General features: G+C 44.5%; 1 protein-coding gene across 3 annotated transcripts in view; it reads right to left on the bottom strand.

Moving 5' to 3' along the window:
* The window catches only part of KCNJ5 (potassium inwardly rectifying channel subfamily J member 5), a 68189-nt gene that overhangs the window by 22585 nt on the left and 18656 nt on the right, over positions 1–26948 (bottom strand). The window contains exons 1-2 of one of the 3 annotated variants that reach the window (XM_056322839.1): positions 653–807; positions 363–533 (exon numbers count right to left, since the gene is read on the bottom strand). In XM_056322839.1, coding sequence (XP_056178814.1) covers positions 363–379 — 17 coding nt within the window. In that variant the 5' untranslated portion in view covers positions 380–533; positions 653–807. Of the gene's footprint in view, positions 1–358; positions 534–652; positions 808–26948 lie in introns of those variants that run through there. The other 2 variants (XM_056322840.1, XM_056322838.1) reach the window with 2 other exon arrangements.

Below are 26948 nucleotides of genomic sequence, written 5' to 3'. Positions count from 1 at the left end.
AGGGCTGCTCACTGATCAGACTCCCCCTGCCCATTGTATTCCAGTGATCTCCACTTATCTGGTATCTGAGCAGTTAATAATTTTTAATGTCTTTTGCTGTGTGACACCTTCAGTAGGTCTGACAGAGCTTTTGCCCAGGATCAACATCTAACCCCCAGCTTCCCTAGGAGCTCCCTAGCAGCTGGCAAGTTAGACAACAGCACATCTCCAGCTCACACCCTGGCAGGTCTGGGCATAGAAACCCGGTGTTCAGCTGACCTAATACCTCAGCTGCTGGTCCTCCTGCCTTTGGGGCTCCTGATCCTTCGCAACCAGAGAAGAAAAGAAGTGAACTAGAAAAACAAATCAGGTAACTTACTTACTAACAGCGTCTCTGCATCAGTCTTGTGCCTTGGCACTTCGGGGATACTGGACGGTGACAGGACTGAGAGGTAGGTAAAACGGCTGCTGGAAAAGTGTCTGATCCATGCCATCACCAGAGAGCTGGGGTCGTCTTCTGATCCCTGGGCTGTCTCCTTCCTTCTTCCCTTTGCCTGTTGTTAGAAAACATTTATGTGGCACTGAAGATGTAAATGCATACGCCCCTGTCCCTAAGGTATCCCTGATCTCCCCCGCTCTGTCAGAGCTCACACGGGGCGCTCCAAACCCTCACCCTCCACTGCTGCAGTGCTACTTTTGTGCCTGGCAGACGCCTGCCTCCCCTCGCCCCTGCTCTCTGCCATGCGAATGAATTCTTGGCGGTGTAAGGCTGGTTAAGGGGCTGGGGCGGAGGGGAGGGAGCGGAGCGGGCGGCATGTGATGGGGAGCATTGGCTGTTCTGAATGAGCAGCAGAGGGAAGGGGGGTGGGGGGGGGTGGGGGAGGGGTTTAACCGCTGCCTGGCACGGGAGGGGCTTTGGGGCGGGCGGAGGGGCGGGTTCGGTGCTCGGGAAGATGCGGGCACCGCGCTCCCCCCTCCCCGCAGGGCTTTGCCCCCCCTCGCAGGGTCGCTTCTCCTCCCGTGCCTGCTGCCCGGCTCCCCGCCGCCTGGGCTCCCCTTCCCCGGGGGGGCTCTCGTGGGTTTAGGGGGTGGGGGCTGCGTTCTTGTCTGAACATCACACGGACAGAAAGCGGATCCTAAAAGCAGGGGAGCGGGGAGCATGCAGAAGCTGCACATTTAACAGGGCGCACATGTACGTGTTCATTGGCACTGTAGAAACTCTCTTCCAGGCTGGACCTGGAATTTGGGAAAGTGGGGAGGAGGCAGGGCACGATTCCTCCTGCACTCTTCCTTTGCCTGTCAACCATCCAGCTGCTGAAATGGTGTTTGCTGAGTTTGTGTTGTTTGCCTGTGATCCAGCAAGTCCCAGGGAATGCTCCCAAAGCTCTTCAGTGGTGTGCGGCATTTTTTGTCTTTCTCTTTTTTCTCCTTTTTTTTCTTTTTAAAATCATTGATAATACCACACTGTCTCCCTAGCTTAGTAAAATATTTCCTCTTCTGAAAAGCAAATGTCAGGCCAGCTACATACATGAGGCAGATCTGCCTGGTGAGGACAGGTTCCCTTCAGGCATTGCTGCCCTGTTCCCCTCACCCTGTCCTCCCCCCCCCTGTTCCAGGACCACAAGTGTTACAGCCCACCAGTACTGCTTTCACAGGAGGTTTACTGGTCAGGAAAAGAGAACTTGTCCAAACTAAGCACCATACAGGAGTGTGCCAGTATTGCTGGAATCTGAAAGCTATTTTTTCCATGTTCTGCTCGAAAGCTATTTCTTCCATGTTCTGCTTTGAATGACTTCCAGTTTTTTAAAATTGTTTTAAAGTTATACTATTGCTAATGAAATACGTCAGCATTAGAATGACTTTTTTTTATTTTACTGTGTGGACATTTCGCAACTTATTATTTGAATTCTTGTTTTGGAACAGGAAAAAATACGATCTAAGGGAACTTCCTATAGATCAGAAAAATCTGATTCCTAACCATCTTAAATCTAAGATACTCAACTCCTTATTATGGAAGCTAGACTGGAAAAATTCAAAGACAGACACACTAAAGAAAGGGGCATAACCACGGCTTTGAATATCATTAATAGTCATGTCGCACAGGGGACTGGGTTAGGAAAGCACATCTCTATAAACATAGCGCTTCACAGTGCTCCTGTTCTCTAATCTCGATGTGGAGGTTGGACCTCACCAGGTGGGATAGGAATCTGGTGCCAGACCAAGGACTTAGGCCATTAAAAATCAGTTTTGCGGATGTAATTTTGTTTTTTCCATTTGTTGTTAGTTTGTATTTCCCACTTCACCACAGTATGGGCAATGAGATCAGACTAGCCAGTCTGGCTCCGGTGTCACATGCATTAGAATAGTGCTACCCCATCTAGGTTGCAAACAGCACAGAGGACTAAATTCAAATCAGCAGTGAAACTATTTGCCATGCAAGTAAAAGGCATGGAAATAACCTGTTGATTAAATCTTATGAAATTATGTTAAATTAGATCTTCTGTCTGCTCATAACTGCAAGGAATGCTCTTTCAAGCACTATTTATTTTACCTTTTAGGAGTATGTCTACGATACATGAAGTAGTTTATAAAAGTGCTATTTGGGGAGTACATTAACAGTTTTGGATTTTTAATAAGCATTCAAACTTACTTCAACAGTAATTCATACAAGATGAGAGTCAGTCCGCCCTAAAACCATAACATTGGCTTTCAGAGCAGGTTAGGTCCCTAGATCCTGCTCCACCAGCACTAAGGACAGTGTCACCTTCATAAAGGCATCAGCTCTGCTACTTCTTTCATTTACTCTCTTGTAATAAGATTTAATAATAAATTATTAAATATTGAAAAAATGTTGAATAAAAAAAATAAGAAGGCAATTTTTGTGCTAGGAAAAGCTGTCCAGCCAGCAGCCCTAGAGGAACAGAGTTTCTGCCAGTCTGCAAAGCTAGCGTGACACGGTCGGTGCGAGGAGACCCTTCAGTCCCACCACCCACCCACACTTAGCCAGTGCACCTCAACTACCAGCCCAGTTAGACAGCCTCTAAGTGGACTGGGGTCTCCCAGACGTGCAGAGGAGTGGGCTGACAGTACAGTCATTCCTGTGGTGATCGTTTGCCCACCTTGAGCTACACCACTGCATCGCTCCCATGCAAGAAATGGCACTACGTTTCGTGCAACGTCAATAAAAGCATTTTCACGTTTTGAGCAGACTCCTGTTTCTTCTGACAGGAGTGAAACTCTGCTAACAGGCACTGCCATCTGCTGGCACCATGTCCTGCCACCGATTCCCCTGCAAACACCCAGCAAAGTGGGGCACCGTGAGGGTTTAAAGCTGAGTCTGGATTTTCGCAGCACCCACTAACCGGCAAGGCTGCCGAAAGTCCTGTTCCCCCAGCATCTCACATGTATTATACAGCTGGAGAAAAAAAGAGACCTCTCCTCTGACAATACTTGCCAGTTCACGAGTAGGCGTATAATTTTGATGCTCTTCTCTTTTTGCCACTGCTCTGCCAATACCTTGTACGATTACACAGTGCTGTGCTCACACCTCTGTCCAGACGCCAGCTCAGAGAGAGTGGGATCGCAGCATGGATCTGGAGATGCCCCCCAGCACGCCCCATCCTTGCATTTGTGTGCTGTGGTTGGTGTCTGTCACAGGACCTGACACATCCCAAAGCACAGAAAAGGGGTCACTTGAGAGGTACATACTTGGTCAGTGTTAAAGGCCTCTTAGGAGCCATTTATTGAATCTCCAGAGAGGTGGTACCTTTAGCACAGGTCCACGTGAGCACATGCATCTTGCATTTTGCTTCCTTATTCATGCACTGTAAACTAGTGTGTTCTTTCACGTATTAGACATCTTCCAATTTGTACTGATTAAAGACAAGCCAGTCCTGAAAACAGTTTTTCAGCTGGAAACTACACTTTGGTGAGTCAGTGACATCAATGTTCCTTTTCTAAGGTGGTTAAAAAGTTGTCAGTGGCCTCACAAGTTTGAAATATGTTCAAGAACTCCAGGTAATAGCTTGCTGCAGAAGGGCAGGTTTAACACAATATGGAAATGAGGTTTGGGTATGCTCTCAGGCTAGTATGTGCGCAAGAAAATGTAGAGGGATTGTGTTTCTGAGTTCTCTCAGTGTTTGGGATGGGATTCACCTTCAGCAATGCCATTTAGGATGTGCTGGTCGAGTCTAAACAGCCACGCTATTTCCTTTCTAACTGATGCAGAAAGGCAGGTAGTATCAGAAGGCATCTAAATTAGACCCTTATGTTAGAATGGGATAAACGAGCTAATTGCGGGAGTGCGTAGATACAAATTTCACTTCAGTGCAGCATCTTGAATTTCCTGGGGGTGCTCATAAGCTCTAACAGCTGTGCTTCACTGTTCCAAGGATGTACGGGGCTATTTACAGGGGTGAAATTATGGCAACTGTGGAATGCTTAGCTCCGATTTGCACATAGAACAACAATATGTGGAAGAACAAACTTTAATCTCATTTTGGTATAACTAAATAGCTCTCTGAGGACATTATGTATATAAAAAGCTCTCGTAAAACAAACAGTTTGGATTTTTGCTGGTGCCTATAAGAGTGCAGCAGGGCAGTCCAAGTTTAGAGCTTTCATCACCCAAATGGGAAGTAACCTCCATTTTCCTGAGGCTTCACTGCACATAAATGACACCCCCCACCCCCACCCCCCGCCCAGATAAGCCCAGACCAGCCCATGACATTTATTACCCAAAGGGACAGCCTTCAATCTGAGCACCAGTGACAGAATCTGAAGCTTGTTCTGAAATCAGTGGAGGCTGTCTTTACATGTATCGAGAGGAGAGGGAGCAACAGTGCCTTCAGGGAGCATTTTAATTTGTTGTGCAATTTGATCTTTGGAACAAGAGATGTCTCTTCCCGTTTGTCAGCCATTAACCTCCCATCTCACTAGAAGAAAACACGGGTTGTAAGAGTCAGTGCTGGAAAGAGCTTCTAAGATTGTCTCATCCACCTCCACTCTTCCCTGGTGCACTCAACTGAAGAGGAGCTGAGCTTTCAAGTAAAGCTCTGAGAATCTGGATGTGACAGTCACCCACTCTGTCTCGACTTCCTTTTGTGTTTTGGGGTTTATTCAAACTCTAAACTCAAGATGAAACCTGGGAAGTAGGAACAAGAACAGACAAGAGGAAGGAAAATTTCCGTAATAAACCCAAACTCCTCTGTAAGGCATGTGTGGGGGAGTCTGCCTGCCATCTCCTTTGATATTATAATGAGGAGCTAACGCTAACCTGGGGAAAGAGACAGCTCTTCTCGCAGCTATGTGGGGCTAGATTTGTGCCAGCCAACACACAGCCCAAGCCATTGCTTGCTTTTAACTTCTGGATTGCCCAAAAAATGTGTTAGTCCAGTTCTTAGTGAAGTACTGTTATAATTAACGCTAATTAAGCTCTTCCTTTGCAGGTGCAGCAGCAGAACCTAAGGCTGAAGGGTGCCCAGAGACCAAACTTCCCACTGAGGCCCACGGTGGCTGCAGGGCTGGAAAGCACTGGCGAGGGGCCCGATTTGAGTGTGTGTGATCTTGCACGCACATGACATCTCTTCTGTGAATGAACTGCCTCGCCAGTTAAAGGGGCGCGGGGCTCCTCACCGCCTGTGAGGTCAGAAACACCACCGCCGCAAACATGCAGCAGTCACAGCACGCTGCCAATGATGGCAAATTTATGAAAATAATTTCCTTGCTACAATTCAAAAAGATTTCTGACAAAAGCAAATGCCTTGGCTCTTTCAGGCAGGAATCTTATTGCATTAACCTCCCTCCTAAAAACATACAGCCTTCCCTTGGCGGAGAGGTATGGGTGCAGGCAGGACGTAACCAGAACGGTGCAGCGTGTTTCTCAAACTCAGCCAGTGAGTAGCCCCTCCGCTGAAAAAGGATCTCACCGCTAGCTTGCGGTTTCCCCAGCAATGGTAAGAGATAGACAACAGGTAGTGCCAGCAACTCCTTCATTGAACTATGAGGAATCTACCAGGGTGTTTAGTTGATTCTAAGGGATTCTGAAAATGTCTTTGCATGAGAGACTTAAATTTTGCCTTTGGGCACCAGCAGGAGCTCAACCAAAGCCCAGCCTGCACACTTGAAGTCCTGGATTGTTGCCCTCTGTGAAATAACGATCTGCTGAACATCGCAGATCGGTGCAATACAGTCACTTCCAGCATATTCTGTGGTTACTTAGCGGAAAGCACAATCTATGGGGCAAAAATAATCTCCCAAAGATAGATTTTAGGCAATGCACATCAGTACATCCAGTTTATTTAATTGGCATATTTTAGTACTATTTCCAACCCACTCTTAGGAAGTAAAAGCAACTCAGGATTTGTTCTAGCAGGTCTCACACGTCACTGCTTTGAGTTCACTTCAGGATTCTTCTCAGCTCTACTCTGGCTGCAGAAAAAGTGACCCCCACTGACTCTAATGAAGTCTTTTTATTACTGTTTAATCTCCTGTGTGTCTGGCAGCAGGCTGGCAGCCCCGGGGACAAAAGGCCTCTATTGAGCCACAAATGGGTAGTGCAGGGACAGCCTTCACACCCCAAGTGTATTCAGGTGACTGGACAGGGCAGCTCGGGAGCCTGGAGGGGCTGGTCAGGGGGCTAACCAGCACCAGGGTGATAGGCGGATTAGCTGGTAATAGCCGGGCGATTAACCCTTGGCTTCTCTTTCAGTTAGCGTTGGCTGTGGTGCTGCTCAGAGCCTTGTCCCGTAGGATCTGACTGATGTCACCAGGGGGTTAAAGCTTCAGTCATGGCTAACCTAGGCTAGATCTGACCTGACCCAGGTTAGACCTGAACAGACCCAGGCTAGACCTGAACTGACCCAGGCTAGATCTGAAGTGACCCAGGCTAGATCTGAAGTGACCCAGGCTAGATCTGAACTGACCCAGGCTAGAGCTGAACTAACCCAGGCTAGATCTGAACTAACCTAGGCTAGATCTGAACTAACCTAGGCTAGATCTGAACTAACCCAGGCTAGATCTGACCTGACCCAGGCTAGATCTGAACTAACCCAGGCTAGATCTGAACTAACCCAGGCTAGATCTGACCTGACCCAGGCTAGAGCTGAACTGACCCAGGCTAGAGCTGAACTGACCCAGGCTAGAGCTGAACTGACCCAGGCTAGATCTGAAGTGACCCAGGCTAGATCTGAAGTGACCCAGGCTAGATCTGAAGTGACCCAGGCTAGATCTGAACTAACCTAGGCTAGATCTGAACTAACCCAGGCTAGATCTGACCTGACCCAGGCTAGATCTGAACTAACCCAGGCTAGATCTGAACTAACCCAGGCTAGATCTGACCTGACCCAGGCTAGATCTGAACTGACCCAGGCTAGAGCTGAACTGACCCAGGCTAGATCTGAACTGACCCAGGCTAGATCTGAAGTGACCCAGGCTAGATCTGAAGTGACCCAGGCTAGATCTGAACTAACCTAGGCTAGAGCTGAACTAACCCAGGCTAGAGCTGAACTGACCCAGGCTAGAGCTGAACTGACCCAGGCTAGATCTGAACTAACCTAGGCTAGATCTGAACTGACCCAGGCTAGACCTGAAGTGACCCAGGCTAGATCTGAAGTGACCCAGGCTAGATCTGAAGTGACCCAGGCTAGATCTGAAGTGACCCAGGCTAGATCTGAACTGAGATCTAAAGGTGAAAAATCTCCAAACCCCGTTCCAAGTTCACAGTATACACAGCTCTGAATTTTACTAAAACACCTAAGCTGTACCTTATGCTGGGATCCTTTTGGTGTGAGAAGGTAGTCGGAGGGTCCGTAACAGAACCAAGATGTGAAATCCTGCTGCCAGAATGGAGTAAAATAGTGGTTGCTTATCACACATGACTACAGCAGACCCTGTCTGCACATTCTTTTCCCCTGCAAGGGCTGGAAGTGTTCTGCCAGGCAAAGTTTTTGCTTTGCCAAAATTCCAGCACTTCAGCTGGGCAGTGGATCTCCCCTGCAATTCAGGTTTTTTCTTCCACACGCAGACCTTCAAGCCAATTTCTGAGATGCACGTTACTACAACAATTTCTAGGGAGTCATTAGGAATGAAACCCACGTTCCACTCTTACCCGAAGTGGCTATGTCCAGTAAGCAGTCTGCATGGACTGGTGAAATTCAGGAACTACGATTGTTTATTAGAAGACCCCAGTAGCAGTTAGGTTTTTTCTGAGCTCTTAGATTTCCACATAATTTACTAACATTTGGAAGATTTTCAGCGGCTTTTCAGTCATTCGGGAGCTTAAGAGAGCTATTTCTAGAATTTTTTTTCCAGACCCTGCAGCAGCATTCAATATTTATAAGGAATTCCCTGCCTTGGTAGCAACAACTGATGGTTACGAAAAATAAGTACACTATAAAATGCATTAATATTTTAAGTCTGCCAAAGATTGCTAGATGAAGATATTTTCAGCTTTTGCCTGACTGGTTGATGTTTAGTTCAAGGAAGTAACTGACAAAAGGAAACATATCCAGGAGGGAAAAGGAGAGGGTGTACAGGAACTTGCAACAGCTACAGAAAAAGATTTTTCCATGTTTACATAATAAAACAGCAGCAGAACCAGGAAAAGAACCAGTCAACCAGTTTCTGCTCCAGCCACTTATGCAGGGAACCACACTGTCTATTGCGCGCTCAGATACCGCTGTAGGATTCTGTAGTACATGAACAAAACCTTTCCCCACCCTCCAAATAAAATTTTGAGATTGTGCTGAACCTAGGTTTGTCCACAAAAAAGCAAATAACTCGCGTTTAATGATGCAACGGAGAGAAAAGCTAAATCTTGATACCGCTGTAATGAAGTGCCTTTTTATGAACACTCCTGTATGCTCGCTGCCTGACAATGCTGGACATGATCCAGGTCTGTTTACAGTGCCAGCATGTCTGTGTCCCTGACTCCTGGCACATCTGTACATTTTGTTCTTGGCATATTTGTATCTATGGAGCGAGCTGACCTTGAAAGTCTCATCAGAGGGGGAAAAAAAATTTACAAAAAGCCAGCAGCCAGAAAGCCTACCACCCCCCATATATTTCACAGTTATTATCAGAATATTTTTCCTCTGTTCTGTTTGCACAGAGATGACATTCAATAACACTGAAAATGTTCTTACTGTCCCTAGAGAGGCCTGTTCAGAGTAAAACCGAAGGAAATTAAAGACCTATCAAGCAATCCCCTGACAGAGGTTCATAAATATAAAACTGCAAGCAGTGACTGGCTAAAGCACTAAGGACAAAATGTGCTAAACCTCTCTGCCTCGGGTCCCTCCCTTCCTGCCTCCCCGTATTCCCTGCTCTGCAAGGAGACGGGGCAGGTTCCCTACCGCTCGTTATCACTGCATATTCATGTAAAACAGAGGATGAAGCATTTGCTGCGGGACTAACGGGCTTCTGTGACAGCAAGGCTTTGCAGCCATCTCTAAAAATACACCCCTCTTTCAGGGTGCAGCCTACTGCTGCAGCAGCTCAAGGAGTGGAATGGTGTGTGATGGGACGCACTGAGGCAGCGCACTAGTGTGGCTGAGGCAGATGATGCACAGACTGTGGGGTCTGAGTTCCCCAGAAAAACAAGCGATGTAGACACCCGCTAGTCGGTCCTGCCAGACCCTGTCCCTTGACACAGTCTGTAAGCGGGCTGTCCTGCCTGGAGACCTGCCTTGAAGTGTTTCCCATCCTCTTGAAGCACAAACAGCCAAGTTTTGCTGTGACCTGCTTTACAACCGTGTGAAACCATGATGCAGCTCAGTGATGAGGACCTTTCAGGCAGTCCTGAGGAAGAGGCTGCGCTGCAGAAAGACAAACTGGGTCCTCCGCAATCTTCAGGCTCAGACTTCACTGGAAGTATGCTGAGTTCAAGTACACTGCCATGCTCACTAAATTGCTCCCTTACATGCTGTAATTTGTGCAGCAACAGCTCACTAAAGTTGCAGCAAAACTGCTGGATTTACGCTGCAGTTGTTCGGCGAAGCGTTCCTTCCTGGCTGGATTTGCCTGGGGCTTATCCTTTGCCACCAATTCAAAATCTCCGATCTGCCTAGTGCTAAAATTGCACAAGGAAAGATGCTTCACCCAAACGGATGAAATTTACTTTACTTTTCTGATATTCATGAAATTTGTCCACTGTTTGATATATCTGAGCCTGAGATTAAGGAGATCAGTGTGATCTCAGGCCATTACAGAACTTTCTCAGCATGCAATACAACCATAGAAATAACTCAGATGGCTCTACGAGTCACACTGCTCTCTGTTGTAAGAGCAGACATGAGGAATTATTGACTAGATTTCCCAGAACGTACCAGTGTAAATGAGGCATAACACCAGAATGTCAAAAAGCATAAAAATATGTTTTCCCAGGAAATATTATGCCATATGGACATGGTCTTTGTTCTGGTGAGGCTTCTTTCAGTTCCCCAGGCTTTTCTATGTCATAATGTTTTCTAGCAAGGTGACTGGGTTATGTCATCTCAGCACATAAGTAGCCTTGGGCTGTGGTGTTTCCACACTAACAATACCACTGGAACTTGCAGATTCAGTACTGTCCCATTCACAGAGAATTGATTTGTTTGTGCTGACAGCTTGCATACACCTTGTCATACAACAAAGTTACTGAAACGGAATTGCCAGAAAGGCTACGTTCATTGCTTTGGGTGATTTATCCAGGACTTCAGCAGTATGAGGCAATGCCAAGAAAATTCCCTCATGTACCTACAGCAGATGTTGTTCTCATCTGAACTATGTTAAATCTGAGATAAAACTACTAAAGCCGACAGACATGCAGTGCTACTATCACCCTTGTTTCAACTCAGAACAACGCTCCCCTCTAGGTCCACCCTTCCATCCCCAGAAACTCAGGAAAACAACCACAGCTGGCAAAGGTTCAGCCTCTCTGATTTCACCTGTTTGCTGTGCAAAATGATTTTGGCATACAAAAAAAGATTGACTCATTATTTATTTTGTTTTTTACCGACAACACCGGCCCTAATTTAACAAGGAAGATGGAGCTTTGTGGTACTTTAGGCATATGGCGTGAAAATGCTAACAGAAGCACTAAGCTTCAGCTTCCCCCCTGGTTGCTTTCATCTTTTTAAGGAGTTTGCCCATCCCATGCAGAGCCAGCATGCCCTCAAGCAGTCCCTGCACAGCCCAGTAGAGGGTACTGGGCAGCCACATTGCTTTTTTGCTCTCCTGACCATGCTCAGGGGTATAGCCACACACGTTTCTGAAATATTTAACCATGCATCCTGTTTGCAAGAAGGTACAAAAGGTTAAGCACGAAGCAGAAGCTTTACCGAAATAAGGTCTTTCCCCACAGCTGTTTCATGGAAATGGTACATGGCAATTTTAAGTACTTTACCCGTACATGAGGACTACATACAAGTTTACAGTTTTAGAAAATACTTATGAGTTGCTGTGAAGGACAAGCATGTTTTGGCACATCTACCATTTGCAGAACAGACCATGCAACACCAAGGTTCATCTCAGTGTGGGTGATGGAGACCTACAGAAAATCTTGCTACAAGAGGTGAAGGTGCCTGCCTGGGCATAAACCAGGCTTCTCTTCAGAAAGCATCTCATGGCTCTGTGGAACTGGACACGAAAAAAAAAGATATTGTCAAGGGGAAACTTCAGCACAAAAAGGCTTCAGCATATGGACACATTGTGAGAGGAAGGACAGAGGACTGTCTTCAGCTACCTAACCCAGTTATTGAATCTGCTATGGCAGTATCAGGCCAAGAGAGATAAGTAGCCAGCCTTATTCAGAGCTGGCTAAATTCCTGCTTCCTATGTCAGCACTAAGGTAGAGCCTCTAGAGCCAGCTGCCTCTTGAAGGAAGCTGTGCATCACCCAGAGCAACTTGTCCAAAAGTTAACTAGGAACAGTCCAGCCAGAGCTATTTCAGTGTCCCCCAGAGACCATGTTTTCCCCAGCCTGCATATTAAGCCTTGCATACCCGAAGACACACCACTGACCATTTTCATTGCTCATACAAAACTAGCAGGCTATAGCTGATACCACATTTGGTAGCAGAAAGCAGCTTGAAGTAACAGCTCTCTGCTACCAAGCCTGGTCTTACTGCCCTCCCGAGTGACTCATTTTGATGGGTTCACTCATCTGTAAAACAGTCATTCTTTACACGGCTATTTCTAACGTCCTGACCTTCAAAAGCAAGGCCCAGGTTTTTTGCATGATCGTCTAGTAAACATACTTTTGTAAAAAGAGCATTTGGTGAAGTACCTGCAGTTTTTTCCTGGGGGGGGGGGGGGGGGGGAACAGGATGCTTCCTCATTTTTTTTCTTTGTTAACAGCAACACACACAAAATCAATGGCAACTTTTCTGGGTACAATGTGAGACTGTCAGCCCACTCTGCTGCCCTTAGAAGGATGAAGTTACCACCCAGCTCTGTTATTCCTCACGGTAAAGGGTCAGCTGTGGATTTACCAGAGGGAGGGCAGGAAGAACAGGGGCTACAGTTCCCATTAGCACTGCCTACATGGCATACATGCTTTTCAGTCATGCTTGCAGCTGCTTAGAAGTACGAACTTGGCTTCTGGATCCAGCTCTCCCTGCAGAGACATTGCCTGAATTTCACAAGGCCAGGCTCCACGGGACTGTGACCTAAACTCAGACATTTGCTGATAACCCTTTTCCCAGTGAAAGAACCAAACAAAGAGCATGATACATGTGAAGAGGATGTGCTGGTTTCTTCACTACCCTGTCCTGCGTCTGTGTTGCTCCTGGGACCATAGACTCATAGAATCATTTAGGATGGAAAAGACCTTTGAGATCATCAAGTCCAACGGTTAAACCATATTCCTCCTCTTGGGAAATAACTAAATAAACAATCACTCCAGACAACTTGCTCACTTCCTTACTCTGCCTCACACTGTGGGCTCCATCCAACCCATTAGCTGCGAACAGAGCTCTAATTCTTCCAAGTGATATGCTCTCAGCTTTCTTCATGACTCTCATTAGAGATCAATGCCTGACTTCAGTGGGTCAGGATATCAAACCAGGCTTTCTACCTTGTTTTGCCTTTCTCTGCATTGGTTATCATCTGTGAAAAACAGGATGATGATGGATTCCTATATCTTTATTTCCCTCCCCTGCATTTGAAAGAGAGGGTGAATTTCATTTATTAATGCTGATAGAGCCCATGGAGACTTGCAGATAAAAAGACTCCATGTGAAGCAGGATATAATGTTCCACCTTGCAGAAAGCTTATGCTTTACTCTTTCTTTTCAAAGCACCTACTGTCATTGCTAGGCAACTGGGACAGTGTCCAAAATAAAAACAGTAATAATAATCAAACAAACAGAATCTGAGTCTAACAGTCTATAAAATGCAGCTGAGGGCTCTCAGGTAAACAGACAACAGATGGAATGAGTTCCTAAAGCTGGAAGAAAGAGAAGACTAAAATGGTCAATTGTCAGTTGACCCGAAAAGTAATCTTAGAGATATGTCCCAAGGGGGACACAACCACCATCCAGGAGGTCCTGCCTCAGAGGTTACCAGAGGCATGGTAACATTGAGGAGCTTTTGAGGAGCAGCAAGATCAACTCGTTGGATTGTCAAGGGACCTTATAGAATGTCAGCACATGGGATGGTCACCATTGTGCAAAGAATAACACAGTGTTGTATCTATATAAAACTGTTCCTTTCTTCATCTGTAAAGTACAAAGGGTGGAAAAACTGAGACATAGATAACAGACTTACCTAAAGTTCATATTACTTCTTCAGGAGCCTGTTTTCTGTTCTCCAGAAACTGAATTTTGCTGGCGATATTTAACACAGCCCCAGAAAGGCAACTGCAAGTAAGTACAACATACCCTAACCTGCTTATTCCTGCTCATATAGCTGCTTTTTTGGCAGACAGGAGAAGTCCCCGTGCAGTATGCCTGGCCATGCAGTTGTGCTACCCTCTCTTTATGAAGCTATCAGGTTTGCTCAAGCAAGCAGGATATCACATGCTCCAGAAAAAGCCTTTGGCTAGACACATCTGTGCTCACAGCAAACCTGGACCTGATAGCCTCAGGGGCTCTCAAAGCTTGGTGTAGGGACAACATCTTGAGACTGGCATTTTAGAAACACCTCACGCCCTTGTGAGCAACTTAAACTTCCATAAATACCTTTTTAGAGCCTACAGAAGGATGTTTGTTTGGAAAACAACGAGAGAGGAAACACACAGAGGATGAAATGAAGTGTGATCCCATTTTAAGGCTTCATACCATTTGATCAATTGCAGCTCAAAAAAACTTTGTCAGAGCACAGTGTGTACCTGACACATCTGTGCTCATTCTTCTACCAAATTAATAAACATTGTCACTGAGTCGCAGCTGGTTACCTCTTTTGATACTATCATATGTAACAGAGGGATGAGAGCTCTAATGTCTAATGCAGAAGCCTCATGCTACTAGACAAACCTAAATGAAAATCTAGAAATGAACCTTCATCAGTTGTTAACTGGTGACATGGGCTGCTCAATGACTTCAAACACTTCCCTACATAGAGCGTTTTAAACTACTATTTTCCTAGCTTCAAATAGAAAAAAATAATACTTCAGACACCCCCAAGTCAGATGCCAATGTCACTGTTCAGAGCGATCCCTAGGTTTGTAGCATCACACGATCATATTTTCATTGCAGATTGCTTTGATTAAGAGTGATGAAGAGAAGGGGCCAGGTGACAAGGACACAGGTGCCAGTGTCAGAATACGGTGCTTTCTGTCAACGCATGTCTTGTCTTTTCCTCTGTATGCTTAGCTTAACTTTTTAAAAGGAGAATCCAGTGACTAGAAAAAGGGAAGTGACTCATGACTTAACATCCCTCACTGTATTCTGCGCGGGCGATCACACACCCTCTGCCCACCTAAGGACTACTCAGAGGTGCTGTTAGCTCACTGCTCCAGCTGCCCTGCTCCGTGCCCTGTGCCGCAGGCTCGCTCCCAGCAGCTGAACAGCCCTGTGCTAAGCACTCGGCTCACTGCAGCCAGAAGGAGAGAAGTGCCTTTGTTGCAGTCCACCCGTGCCCTACATTTTCAGGGGAAGGAAGGACCTCCCTGGCACTAACCTCCTCTGCCAAGCGGCTGAATTACAAGTAAATATGAGTAAGGAGCTTTACTCCTTCCAGTGAGAAGCTGGCATAATTTTCTCCATGAACAGAGTTGCATAAACCCCTCTTTCCCCACGTGGCGTTATCAGCAGAGGCGTTCTACCTTGTGGGCTTGCCAGGGGAGTGGAAGGGTGGTGGTGGGGGGTGCGTTCTAGGCCACACTGTTTCAGGAAATCTTCATTGCAGTTATGCTGTTTGAGCATCACAGCTTGAAGACAGCGGTAAATCCTTGTCACCAATTCTCTGTGCTTTCTGAAAAGTCACGGAAAAATTGTGTGACCATGTCTAAAAGATAAAAAACAGCTCATGGGTGGGCAGCCAGGTTTCTCTCTCATGCTATGAAGTCACGAGTCCTGTTTTCCCCTTTCCCAAGCCCACCGGCACTACTCTGTGAAGAAGAGGGCAGATAATAGGAAGCCAGGAAGCCTCTGTTGCCATTCAATTACTATGACTTCAAGGAGTTAAATAACACAGGTTTCTGCCTTTCTGGATTACCACATGGATTGCCAAGGCAGTGCTACAGCCAGCTTTGTTCTTGAATTTAAATAGCCTATGCATTTAAATTTTGTCATTACAATTAGCAGAGGAGGACAAGGGTTTCAACTACCTGCTGTCTAAGAATAAGGAAGGCTGAAGCAATTAGAACTTTTAACTTTCATTAGTAGCAATGCTTCATCTGTTACCCTGTTTTTCCATTTCAGACACTTGGTGTCCCAGGGATTCACACTTTCCTCAAGCCTATCCACATGCTGGCATGCACAGCCATTTATTTAAGGATGGGTGTTGGTGACACTCCTGCTAAGAGAAGCAAAACCCCGCTTCTCATTTTTCTTTCTGAGCTATGACGGTGCTTGTTCACAGAAAAGAAAGTTTGGGGAATGAATCACAAGTGGACACACATGAGACTGAATATTCTGTCTCCTGTTACTACTATACTCATTGTTACACTACCTAGAATACTGGAAAGATAGAATCATCTCTCCTGGGACTCAGAAGAAAATTGCAATGGATTTCAAATCCCTTCCCACGGAAAGCACAAGGTAAATAAGTACTGGGAGGCTGCCAGCCTAGCTAAGCTGAGGTTAATGAATAAACAACTGCCTGCAGTACTGACTTGCCTACTATACTTAAAATATGCATCTTTCATTACATCTTAGGGAGACCTCCTCTTCTATAAATAATCATTGCAAAAGATAAAGGCATTAGATCTTTTTTTCCTTTGACAAAACAGAGATTATCCCCATTTATACAGAAAACCTGCTATTAGGCAAACAGGCTTTCCATAGAGGACTTGCTTTTTATAGAAAATGTTGATTTTATTGTGCAAAACAGAACACCGAAAACCAAGAAAAAATTGCAAATATAGCAAGGGACATTTTGAAAATGTAAGCTCAGTCACACCTTGTTTTCCCTATTTCTTCTTTATGGGATATGCTATCAAAACATTTCCAGGAAAACAATGAAGCAAGCTCAGAGAAGGGGAGGTTGCTATGAATTTGGAGAGCTGCTGACATACCGAGGTCACTTCTGAAAACCGGATTTAATTGCTTGGTTATGGATGCTTTTTTTCAAAATGTTACCCTAGGTGAATGAAAGAAACAGTTTAACAGATGCAATAGCTTAGGTTTCCAAGAGTGTCTTGGGTGATTTTGAATGTCCAACACGAGACACAACAAAGAGAAGTCATTTTGCAGTGTACTTTGCGGGAATCTCTGACATTTAAGGGGTCTCAGAGAGAGCACCTAGGAGTCATTTGTCACTTGTGAAAATCTAGGTCGTTTACTCCCCTCCTCCTGCTCTGCTTTTTTAATGCCAAATATAGAAAGAATTTTCTGGCTTCAGACTGAATAAAGTTGTTAATTACATTCTTTCCTAAAAACCTGCAATTGAAATTCACTTGGGGAGTTTCTGAAAGCTGTGGAAAGCTATTCTTTTTATAATATTCTTTTGACATGTCTTAGAGGAAAAAGGAAGAAAGCCCATTTGCTTTTAATTTCTCAGTTTTGAGGATAATATTTAACAGAAGTAAATCCCTTTAAGGGCTCAACTATGCTCTTTGAAGCCAGTAGGAAAAAATCCCATTGAGTTTCATTGCAGGAGAACTAGCTTGCTGCTTTGAAAAATTATGTTAAACAATCTGCAGTATGTTGTGCGATGCAAGAAAATTAATTTGTAGCATCATGAACTGCCAATAGGTGAAAAGGATAGGATTCCTGCCTGTACTAGACACAGTTTAAAAATAACCAGATTATTTTAGAGTAAACCACGTCACTTAGCTCCCGGTAACACTATCTGGAGCAATTCCATCATCAATTCCTGGTGCTAGGAAAGCCTATATGTGTTGGTATCACTAACAGCATACCTGCCTCACAGGAACGTTAAGGGATGTAACAGATGGATTAACATGCTTTGGAGATGAAAAGCGTTGCTTGAGTATTATCAAATTTATTATTAATGATGGAGTTATTAAAACAATGGGATGGCTAATAACAGAGCTTAATTCTTTATATCAGTCCTTTTTGTCTTCAGAACACTCTGGGGCAAACGCTTGCGTCACTGAGTCACAAAGCTCCTGTTGGTTTCAACTGTGTGAACAGATCTGGCTCTGCCCGAGCTTAAATAATTGTTTTTAACATACAAATCCTGTTCTAAACTTCCTCTAAGTCTCAGAGGACCCTGCCTGCAGGATGCCTTCCACCTGTCCCTGGTAGGTGGCTAGAAGCACTGAGTTCTTATTGCTGTATAACCAAGGGGAAAGCAGCTTCCAGTCTGGGGATTGTAATATTGAAGGTAAAACTGATTTATTTATAGTAGGCCTGCAAAAGATAGGGATATAAATTGCTCCAGCCATCTAAGCTCTCTCCCTACTGATGGGGAAGGATGGGCACCTCTACAAGGCAATGCATCTTCAGATGCCTTCCAAATGTGAGAGGGAATCAACCAGAAGAATTATTTTTTTTTGACACCTCATTTTTGTGTGCCTGTAGGTAAGTGGGATGATTCCAGGCTTAAATCACGAGATCCCTTATCAACAGGATGCAAAGGTGCTCCCACAAAGGAATGAGAAATACAATAGGTGTACATTTCTTTAAACTCCAAGATGACAGCAATGCAGAGAGAGAAAGAGCAACTTCACAGCAATGGGTTAACTCCTGCAGTCAGTCCTCTGCAAAGAGTTCAGATGGACTCTGATTTTCAACTCAAATCTAGGCAGGGAAGTCTACGCAGGAATTTGGGCAAGGGCACATGCATCTAATATATCATAGGTCAAATAAATCAAACTGCAGATGGTTCTGCACAATATGGGAGGTATCGAGAGGCATCGGATTCTTTCCAAAACCACACTGCCCTTGCAAAGAAAAGGACTGATCCTCACAAATAGTCAGGATACTCCTCTTGTGCTTGTACTGGTGGGACGAGACAAGAGACCCCAATATTGGTGACTGTAAGATTAACGACAGCTTCTTCAGGTAATATTGCATTAATTTCTCTAACTTTGGCAGCTCAACACTTCCACTGTCATTTTCATCCACCCAGCAGCCATTTCTCTGCCTTTCACATACAATATATAAACTGAGCCACTATGTTAATGAGCCATTGCATATAGATGAGCTGGCAACCAGTCCGAGCTGACACAGCCACACATAAAAGCCAAAGAGGCCTTGGGCTCTCTTCCTTTGGTACAGAAGCTGTTGGACCAAAGTACTGTGGAAATCGCATGGTCTAGGGGACGCAAAGCTGGGGCAGCTTTTTCTCCCACCTCCCTTCTGCAGTCACCTTTACTGCTTAAGACACAAGGTAAGAGGCTCAGTGCCGTACTGTTTTCTTGATATCTGACTGAGAAAGTCCACAATATTTCTAGATAGACTGTCTCTTCTGTTCCCTTGCACAAAATCGTTACCTAACGACTACAGCAAGGGAACCAGGGAGCCTATTTTTGCGGAACAAGATGTTTGGATTCTAGTCTGCTTACTCACTGGCTTGCCTTTCCTTGGGCAACCCTCTTGATGGTTCTCTGCTTCAGTTTCTGCTCACCTAAAACAGGCTACTGAGGCTTAAGAAAACATAATCAAAGAAAATCTCTGCATCTGCTGTAGTCATCTCAGATACAGAAGGCAGAAGATGGCAGTTCAGGCGTTGCATTTCTCTGGGAATGCTGAGTGGTGTTTCTGACAGAGACATGGTGCTGGAGGAGCCTTGAAGTATGGCATAGGGTGCAAGTTTACAGCATATTCTGTTGTGGGGTAACTGCCAGTACTGTTGTTTTAACCCTGCACGAGTACCAGACATTCTGTCTTCACCTCAGAGTTGCCTAAACGCTGAGGATGTATACCCAGACAGTTAACAAGTAGCAGTTAGCCATTTTCACAGCTATACCTTAAGTTCAACGTGTTTCACAGCGGTAACTGCACATAGCAGAAGTTCCCACATTCAGATGCACTAAGACGCTCAGAGGCTACAGTAACGAGTTTCTCAAAACTACTGTTAAAGAAAGTAACCACCCTTAAATTATCTTCCATTTTGGGCATGACAACATGTAGTGCATGGTTCGCTTCCTTAATCTCACAGTCAATTACTTTTCTCAACCTATATAAACATCAGCAGGGAAAAAGAAAAATCTGCATGTGTGTTAGTAATAAATTTAAAAATCAGGGCATACCACTTAAGGGTTGACTTGTCAGAAAATTGTAATTAAAAGTGTTCCAGCTGACAGTGCTGCTTTAATGAATTATTAGTAATGTTCTCTGAGAACATTGGATGAAAAACACCATAAAAGTTCTTACTTAAAACAAACCAATTTTCTGCATGATGCAACTTCACTGCACAAGAGGGGGAAAATCTCCATTATAGAATCAAATTATGAAAATAACAAAGTAATGGTTTGAATGAACAGGACGTAACAGGTGCCCCTTCTGTACCGATTGCCTCTGTTTCCTATACCACAACGTTTTTCCACAGGTGCATATCTAATAACTGCCACTATTTTCTTACATTCTATTTAAAAAGCCCAGTAAGGTGTAGTGTAAAAGAGTTGTGGTCATCAGCGTCTAAGTGTTACCAGGTGTTACATGTACATAGAACAGTGACTGACCCGCTCAGTTTTAATGCAGATACAGCAATGCCCAGCAACTGATCCTTTTGGCTAATACCTAATCACACCAGAGGCTTCTGAGCAGCGGTACGTGCATGACAAACTTCAAAACAGTCCGCTCCTGCTGGGCAGTGTCAGCAGCAGCAAGCACGCTCTCCTTCTGTGCATAGTCTTGTAGTTGCCTTTGCACAAAAGCCTTGGCACACACCGACCCATCTGATCAGACATAATTTTCTGTTGTGCATGCCAGCACAGTTTGGGCTGCTGGATCCCGACCCTGCTTTGCTGTGCTCCTGGCTGAGTACAGGCGAGCAGATGAGCACGTGTGTGCTTGAGATGGGTGAGCAGAGGGCACGGGACTCTCGGGCTCTCAGGTTGAAAAGCAGACAGCAAGCAGCTGGGGTGGGGGGAGTGTGTGAGGACTTGGAAACACAGCCCTATTTACTGGGAGCAATGTGTGGAGTGAGGAAGGATGAGGGCAAAGGGCGCTAAGTCTTAATCATGGATTTGTATTTGGGTGCGAAGGAGACGGGGGTTGGGAGGTGGTGAGACAGTGGTGGAAAGAGGCTCTCATGTCTCATTTCCTTTCGCTTTCTTGCTGGTTTCCAGCTCCATCCAGATTTGTTGTTTGTCCTTACTGTTTCAGGAGAAATGTAAGAGAGAGCACATCTGGGAACTCACGTTTCTTGGCTGAAGTTCTGTGGACCCGGCCCTATACCTGGTAAGCAGTGATATTTTGGGGTAACTGGGTGGTTCTTGAAGGGGGGGTGGTCATGGTCAAAGCACCTGCCAGCCATGGAGTTTAAAGCACCCTGCACCTGTAAGCTACTCTTGTGTTTCTACTGTTATGAGAGCTCACCTTAACACTTGATAACTAAGGGGCATCCTTAAGTCTCTCGGCTATGATGGGAATGAGGGGAGTTTGGCACAGGACTTCCCAGTTAGGTTGCTACAGAAGTGCTGGCTGCCTATTCCTTCGGCAGCACAATCCACCTAAAGACACGCAAGCACTACATACCCCAAGGCTCTATCTCTTGTCTGCAAAACAGGACTGTAGTTCAGTAGTTCTGAAGTAGTTCAGCCTGCGTACTGGAGAAAAGGAGCTTTATAGTGAAGATTCAGAGTTATTTGTTAGCCCACCCTGAATATCATCACAAGTCTTTTCTACAGAACAGGTAACTTGGACCCCAATCAGGCTGTGAGCGGCTGATGAGGTTGCACACTCCGTACTGAGTGCTCACAGAGGTAAGACAGTTTTATTCGTTTCTTGATTTCACAACGCAGGGTTATGACATGTGAGCATGCTTCCTCTGCAGTATTCCATGATAAATGCAAAGTAATTTCAGTTGGCTCATACTTTAATAAACTCTCCCAACTACCTTCTGCACTGTAGGGAGAAATGTACATATTGTTCGAAGCCCTAGGAATTTCTTTCCCAAAGAGAAAAACAAGCACCTATACGAATGACACTTGCTTCACAGGATACAACTACCACGATCCGAATGGCCACTCTGTATGTGAATGTTTGCTAATATCAAGAGATAAAACAAGGAAGTTAATCTCAACTTCCTTTATTCATCTAAAATTTGGAGGTGTGATCTAATCTGAGCAACCCAGGTTGCTCACACAAGCTGGTGGTGGGCAGGTGAGATGAGATGCCTTGAAGAACAGCTCCTCCAGTCCTCATATACACTCTAACTCTAGTGTCTCTTGAATTAGCTTGTCTGGGCTTTTCTAACATTTTTGACATGTTGAGGGGTAAAAGTGAGGTGTGAATAAATCCTTCACAGGGTTTACACCACTTTACTAGGACTCTGGAAATCTCAAATGACATCCCAAGGTCTGCTACGTAACTGAATTCTGCATGAACTAGAGCAACCAGTGCAAGATTTTTAAAAGCTCATTAATATCTGAGGTAAGAGCCTTGCTTTTGGAAGTAATTTAGTCCCAGATTCAAATTAGGTACTTAACAGAAGCAGAAACATAACTCAAAGTCTTGGTACCTAGAGCAGCTTGTGTAGCTGAAGATACAGGTAAGTTTGAGAGGAGTAATTAGATGGAAACAATTCACCTTGAGATGCCAGTTTCTGATGACCGAGAGGAACTCAGAGGCACCTGAGCTGCTAAAGTTGGCGCTTCAGTAAGTCCCCTCGGGTTGGTGGAATGAATCAACACCATAGAAAATTCCAACAAGAATTAAGCTCCTAAATGAATGGGAAAGCTGTAAGATGCCTGTGCAGGTTAAACTGTATTTTCCACTGGAAATGAGACAGTAGGCTATTTATAAAGGATATCTAAGAATTCAACATTCTTCTCACTCTTCTGTCTGGTTTTGTCTGGAATATAGGGACCTCCTGCAGGAAATGCATTAGATGCGGAACAATAAGAGGCAGAAGGAGCCACCAGGAACTTGCCAATAGTGTAATTTAAATACAAAGACTTGCACAGTGTGGGAACTTGTAATAAATCTAAACTTAAGACTTTCATTTGCAAAAGTATCTGCAAATCGGCTTAATATTTGTCCATCTCAAAGGCATAGTATATTCCCCTCTGTTTCACTCCTTGCTGAGAATATTAAGATATTACACACAGAAGCTTTTCTTCTTCTTAGATAACAAACAAGTTTCTGCCAAGATAGCAATTGGGCATCTCTCATTTATATTCTTCTAAAATCTGAGCTCCATGACAGTTCTGACTACGGTGGGCTGATGCTGTGTTGCCGGTCCACAGCAACACATTCAAGAGGTCTCAAAGAATTTTACAGTCATTGAATTTATCCACACAACACCCTAGTTCCACTTGCATCTTATGAACAAATGGGGAAACAGACACAAAGGGGAGAATGTTTGTCCCTTAATACACACACACACAAAACAAACAAAAAAAAAAAAAAAAAAAAGTGAAAAGCCAGGAATTGAGCTCAGATATTTGGATGCTGAGGAATGCTTTATCACTTGACTATGCTTCCTAGGTCCTACAGCCAGAAGCCTTCTTATTAGGGCAGATCAGTTTGTTTATGGGTTGAGCACAATATGCTCACTAAGTTTACTCTTTGCTGTGAAATAGCAAGGAATAGAATGTGCTGAATACTGCTCTCTGACCTTGGTAATAAGTTGATTTAATTGGATTTGATTTTTCAAATGTAACATCTCAAGTCAGCCATAAACTCTGAAATTAGCATATCACATCTCAACACAGGAGAGATTTTTAAGTAGCATAAGGAGATGAAGTCCATGCCCGATGAATTTCAAATTACACTGAGGATGAACTCAGCCATATGCATGTCAAACTAAAATTGTGCAGGCTCTGAGTGCATCAAGCAGCAAAGTTATTAATGGCTTACATTTGCTATTAAGAATGCAAAGTAGCTATTTTGCACCCAGTTTGTTCATACATCTCCTCACATCAATGACCCATGTGATGGGTCAATAATTCACTCAATGCATACCGAAAGCCAAGAATGTCTTGCAAGTCAATTACACTTATATAAATAATTAGGAACACAAAAGTAATGGAGGGATTGGAGTAGAAAAAGCTCTGCTGGGGAAATACTGCATACCCCAGGGAAAGCAGACTGTTCCTGTCTTTAAATTTGCAACTGGTGTTCCCCAATATCTTCAAAGGGTACTATGCATGCCCCTGAAAGCAGAAATTATCCTTAAAAGGGGCAATTTTGAGTTTTAGTATTTCAGGGAATAATCAGGTTCTTGTGTAACTGAAAGCTATTTGCTTCCTGCAGGAGATGTGAAAAAAAGTAGGACATTAGACAAATAGCTGCCTACTGAGATTTGATCCTCGAGCTTTGCTCCTGAAATTTGTTTAGCGTTCATGGCATTCAATTGTAATAAACGACAGGAACATTTTAACCAATCTACTAGGCACAAGAAGACTCTAATTCAGACAGACAAAATTTGCTTCATCAGATCTTGTGCGAAGGAGCACCAAATGCCTTTAATACCTCAGATTTCGGCTGAAAATCTCTGAAGTCAGGCTTTTTCACCACCCACATCTTGGGACTGCAAACTGACTTTAAAAGCCATGGCATGGGCTTCAGGCTATGCTATACATCCCTGCAGAGGGCACTGGGATGACGGCTGTTAGCCTCATCACCACGCAGCAGCCAAGAAGAGCTGAGGGAAGGAAACTATTGAGATGAGACTGTAAAGGGACAAGATTTATCTCGACAGCTTGGTTCAGCATCATGGAAATCAGGCTTCAGGAACCAGAGGTAGGACAAAATCTGTCAATCAAAGTCTGCAGTGCTGCCAGCCCTTGTGGTTGGAGCACTGTATGTTGAAAAGAAATCTTCCCAACTGCTGGTGTCTGACACTCTTCTTGTTGAACCTCAGCTGGTTAAACACGCAGCATCAGCCAGCAAGTGCCGCTCTACCTTACAGCTGCTATACGACAGACTTGGAGGCCCAGTGAACAGTAAAAGGAGCATGGAAGATCAACAGGTAGCAGATGATGTGCTTCAATATAAGCTCAGCATGTCAGATGGACAGATACATAAAGGATGTCCTGTAGGAGAGGGCCTATATTATCCAAAAGGGTACAAGGAAACACGCATCTGGTCAGGAATGCAATGAATCCTTTCCCTTTTTAGCAACTTTATTGTTTCACCATTGGTTTCTTTACTTTTAAGGTGTACAGAAAGAATAAAGAGGTTACATCCTCCCTCCCAGATGCTCCCATTCCCTATGGTACCCGCTATAGCCCACCTGACTTTGGTTACAGCCATCTGGGTGTTTCTCTATACTTCTGAGCTAAAAAGCAAGTTCAAGAAAATGAGGTCCAAAATGCCCATTAATGGAGAGCAAGTCTGGAACGATATTCCTTTCAGCACATCTGCTGGAAAAATTCTGAATGACAGACAGGACAGTCATTTAGAGGAACCTAACACATGCTCATGAAGCAAATGTTCTGTTAACATTCCTGTCTGAAAGTAACTATGATCCTCGGCACAGCAATTCAAGAAACAAGGACAACTCGATTGCAAAACCATGTCAAACCAAGGCAACTAGCAGAATCAGAGAGCAGACAGGATAGTAGCAAAAAGCTCTAAATAGTAGAAAAATAGCAGAAAAGACCTCTATAAACTATATATGTGGGATTTACTTATAAGAGTATTAGTTATTAAAGGAAGGGAGATGAGAAATGCTAAGTAACAAGCAGTACAGAACTTGCGCTGCATTGTAGCATGCCTTTAATCTCTGGCAACTGGGACGTGCAAAGACAGAAAGTACTTCACACGCCATTCAGTGATAGAAGCTTTCCAAGGAGAGAGCTACATATGTACACTGCTTTCACCTCCAGAGAAAGGCTTCCTTGCTTTGTTCTTTGTTTACCTTAAGAAAGCAATAGAATGAAGTATGAAAGAACTGCCTTCTGTATGGAAAAAAATACCAATAATTCATATTTATAGCACACCATCGCTCCTGAAAGATCTCAAAATACTTAAGTGACAGCTGTGTTCAGGGATCATTTCAGTTAGTACTGAAGCAAACATGCTCTAACAGGGCAGGGCAGCCCAAAAGTTGCTTTATAATAAAATAACACTCTACATCATGAAAAGCTATTCTCAACATTTAAATAGCCTCACAGTTACATGTGAAGTCGTGGAATCATTCTTCTTTCCTTTGCAGACAGGGAACATGACTTAGAAAGCAATGGGAACAGCCTGAGACCACGGAGTCAGGACTACAGCTCAACAGCCGCCTGTTCCCAGACTAAGGAATCCTACTTTCTCCATTCATGTCCTTACCCATTTCAGGTGAAGCTGCAGGCTACTGCTGCAGAATGCAGCTACCATCTATCATGTCATCTGGTATATTTAAGTTCTTTTCTCTGACAATCCCACTATATGAGAAACGCTCAGGGCTGGGATTCCCAAAGGGAACCTGGCAAAGCAGGGATTTGAATTGGGCTTCTCAAGACCAAATGTGATAGTCCAAGCTACCCTTCTTGGCAACAAACCAGCACAGCACAGCGGTTTTTTGCCAGTTTAGAAATCAAAGTCACCTTGATAACCACAAAAGACTACCACAAAAGAAATTACAACCCAACTAAAGGTAAGGACTGCAGCATGACAGCCCTTAACATTACAGAAAATATTCCCAAGCAGCTGACGAGCACAGCCACCCACGACACTGTTTACCCTGGTGCTACAAGCAGGTGAAAGATTGCAGCAGAGCAATGATACTGCAACGTGCAATTCGTACCATGAGTTCCTAGCATCTCTTTGGAGCACCAACAAACTATGTACAGTCTACATCATAAAAACACAGTAGCAGAACGCGAAGGAACTCTTCCTACTGCAGTATCATCCAGGTTAGGTGTTCATTTGCCTTTCCTCCATCTTCCTCAGGTTCACACAGATGGAGTGTTACAGACCTGACCAGCAGTACATGAAATCCTGTCTCTAATGCTGCCTAACCACACAGCAGGTCTAGCAAGGCTGTTGTACTTAATTCTGAGTATTCTTTTACCGTGGCTCTGCTCTGGAGCTGGCATTGACTATTCTCTGTGAACTACTGTGAGAAGACTATATCACAGCAACATTCACTTTTTGCTTTTGTTCCTTTAGCATTGTGCTGAGAGCGCAACTTCATGCTTTTCTTGTGCATCGAGTAAGCAGGAACCTTTTTCCAACCACACTGAAAGCTGTTGCAACACTGCTAAGTGGTTTCTGTCAGCAATCATCCCTGCACCCAGAGCAGGGTCCTTTTTAGGGCAGTA

Source organism: Falco biarmicus, chromosome 20 (assembly GCF_023638135.1).
Source record: "Falco biarmicus isolate bFalBia1 chromosome 20, bFalBia1.pri, whole genome shotgun sequence".
In the NCBI taxonomy this organism is placed as follows: domain Eukaryota; kingdom Metazoa; phylum Chordata; class Aves; order Falconiformes; family Falconidae; genus Falco; species Falco biarmicus.
Note: the sequence above shows the minus strand (reverse complement) of the source record. Positions and strands in the feature narration are given on the sequence as shown.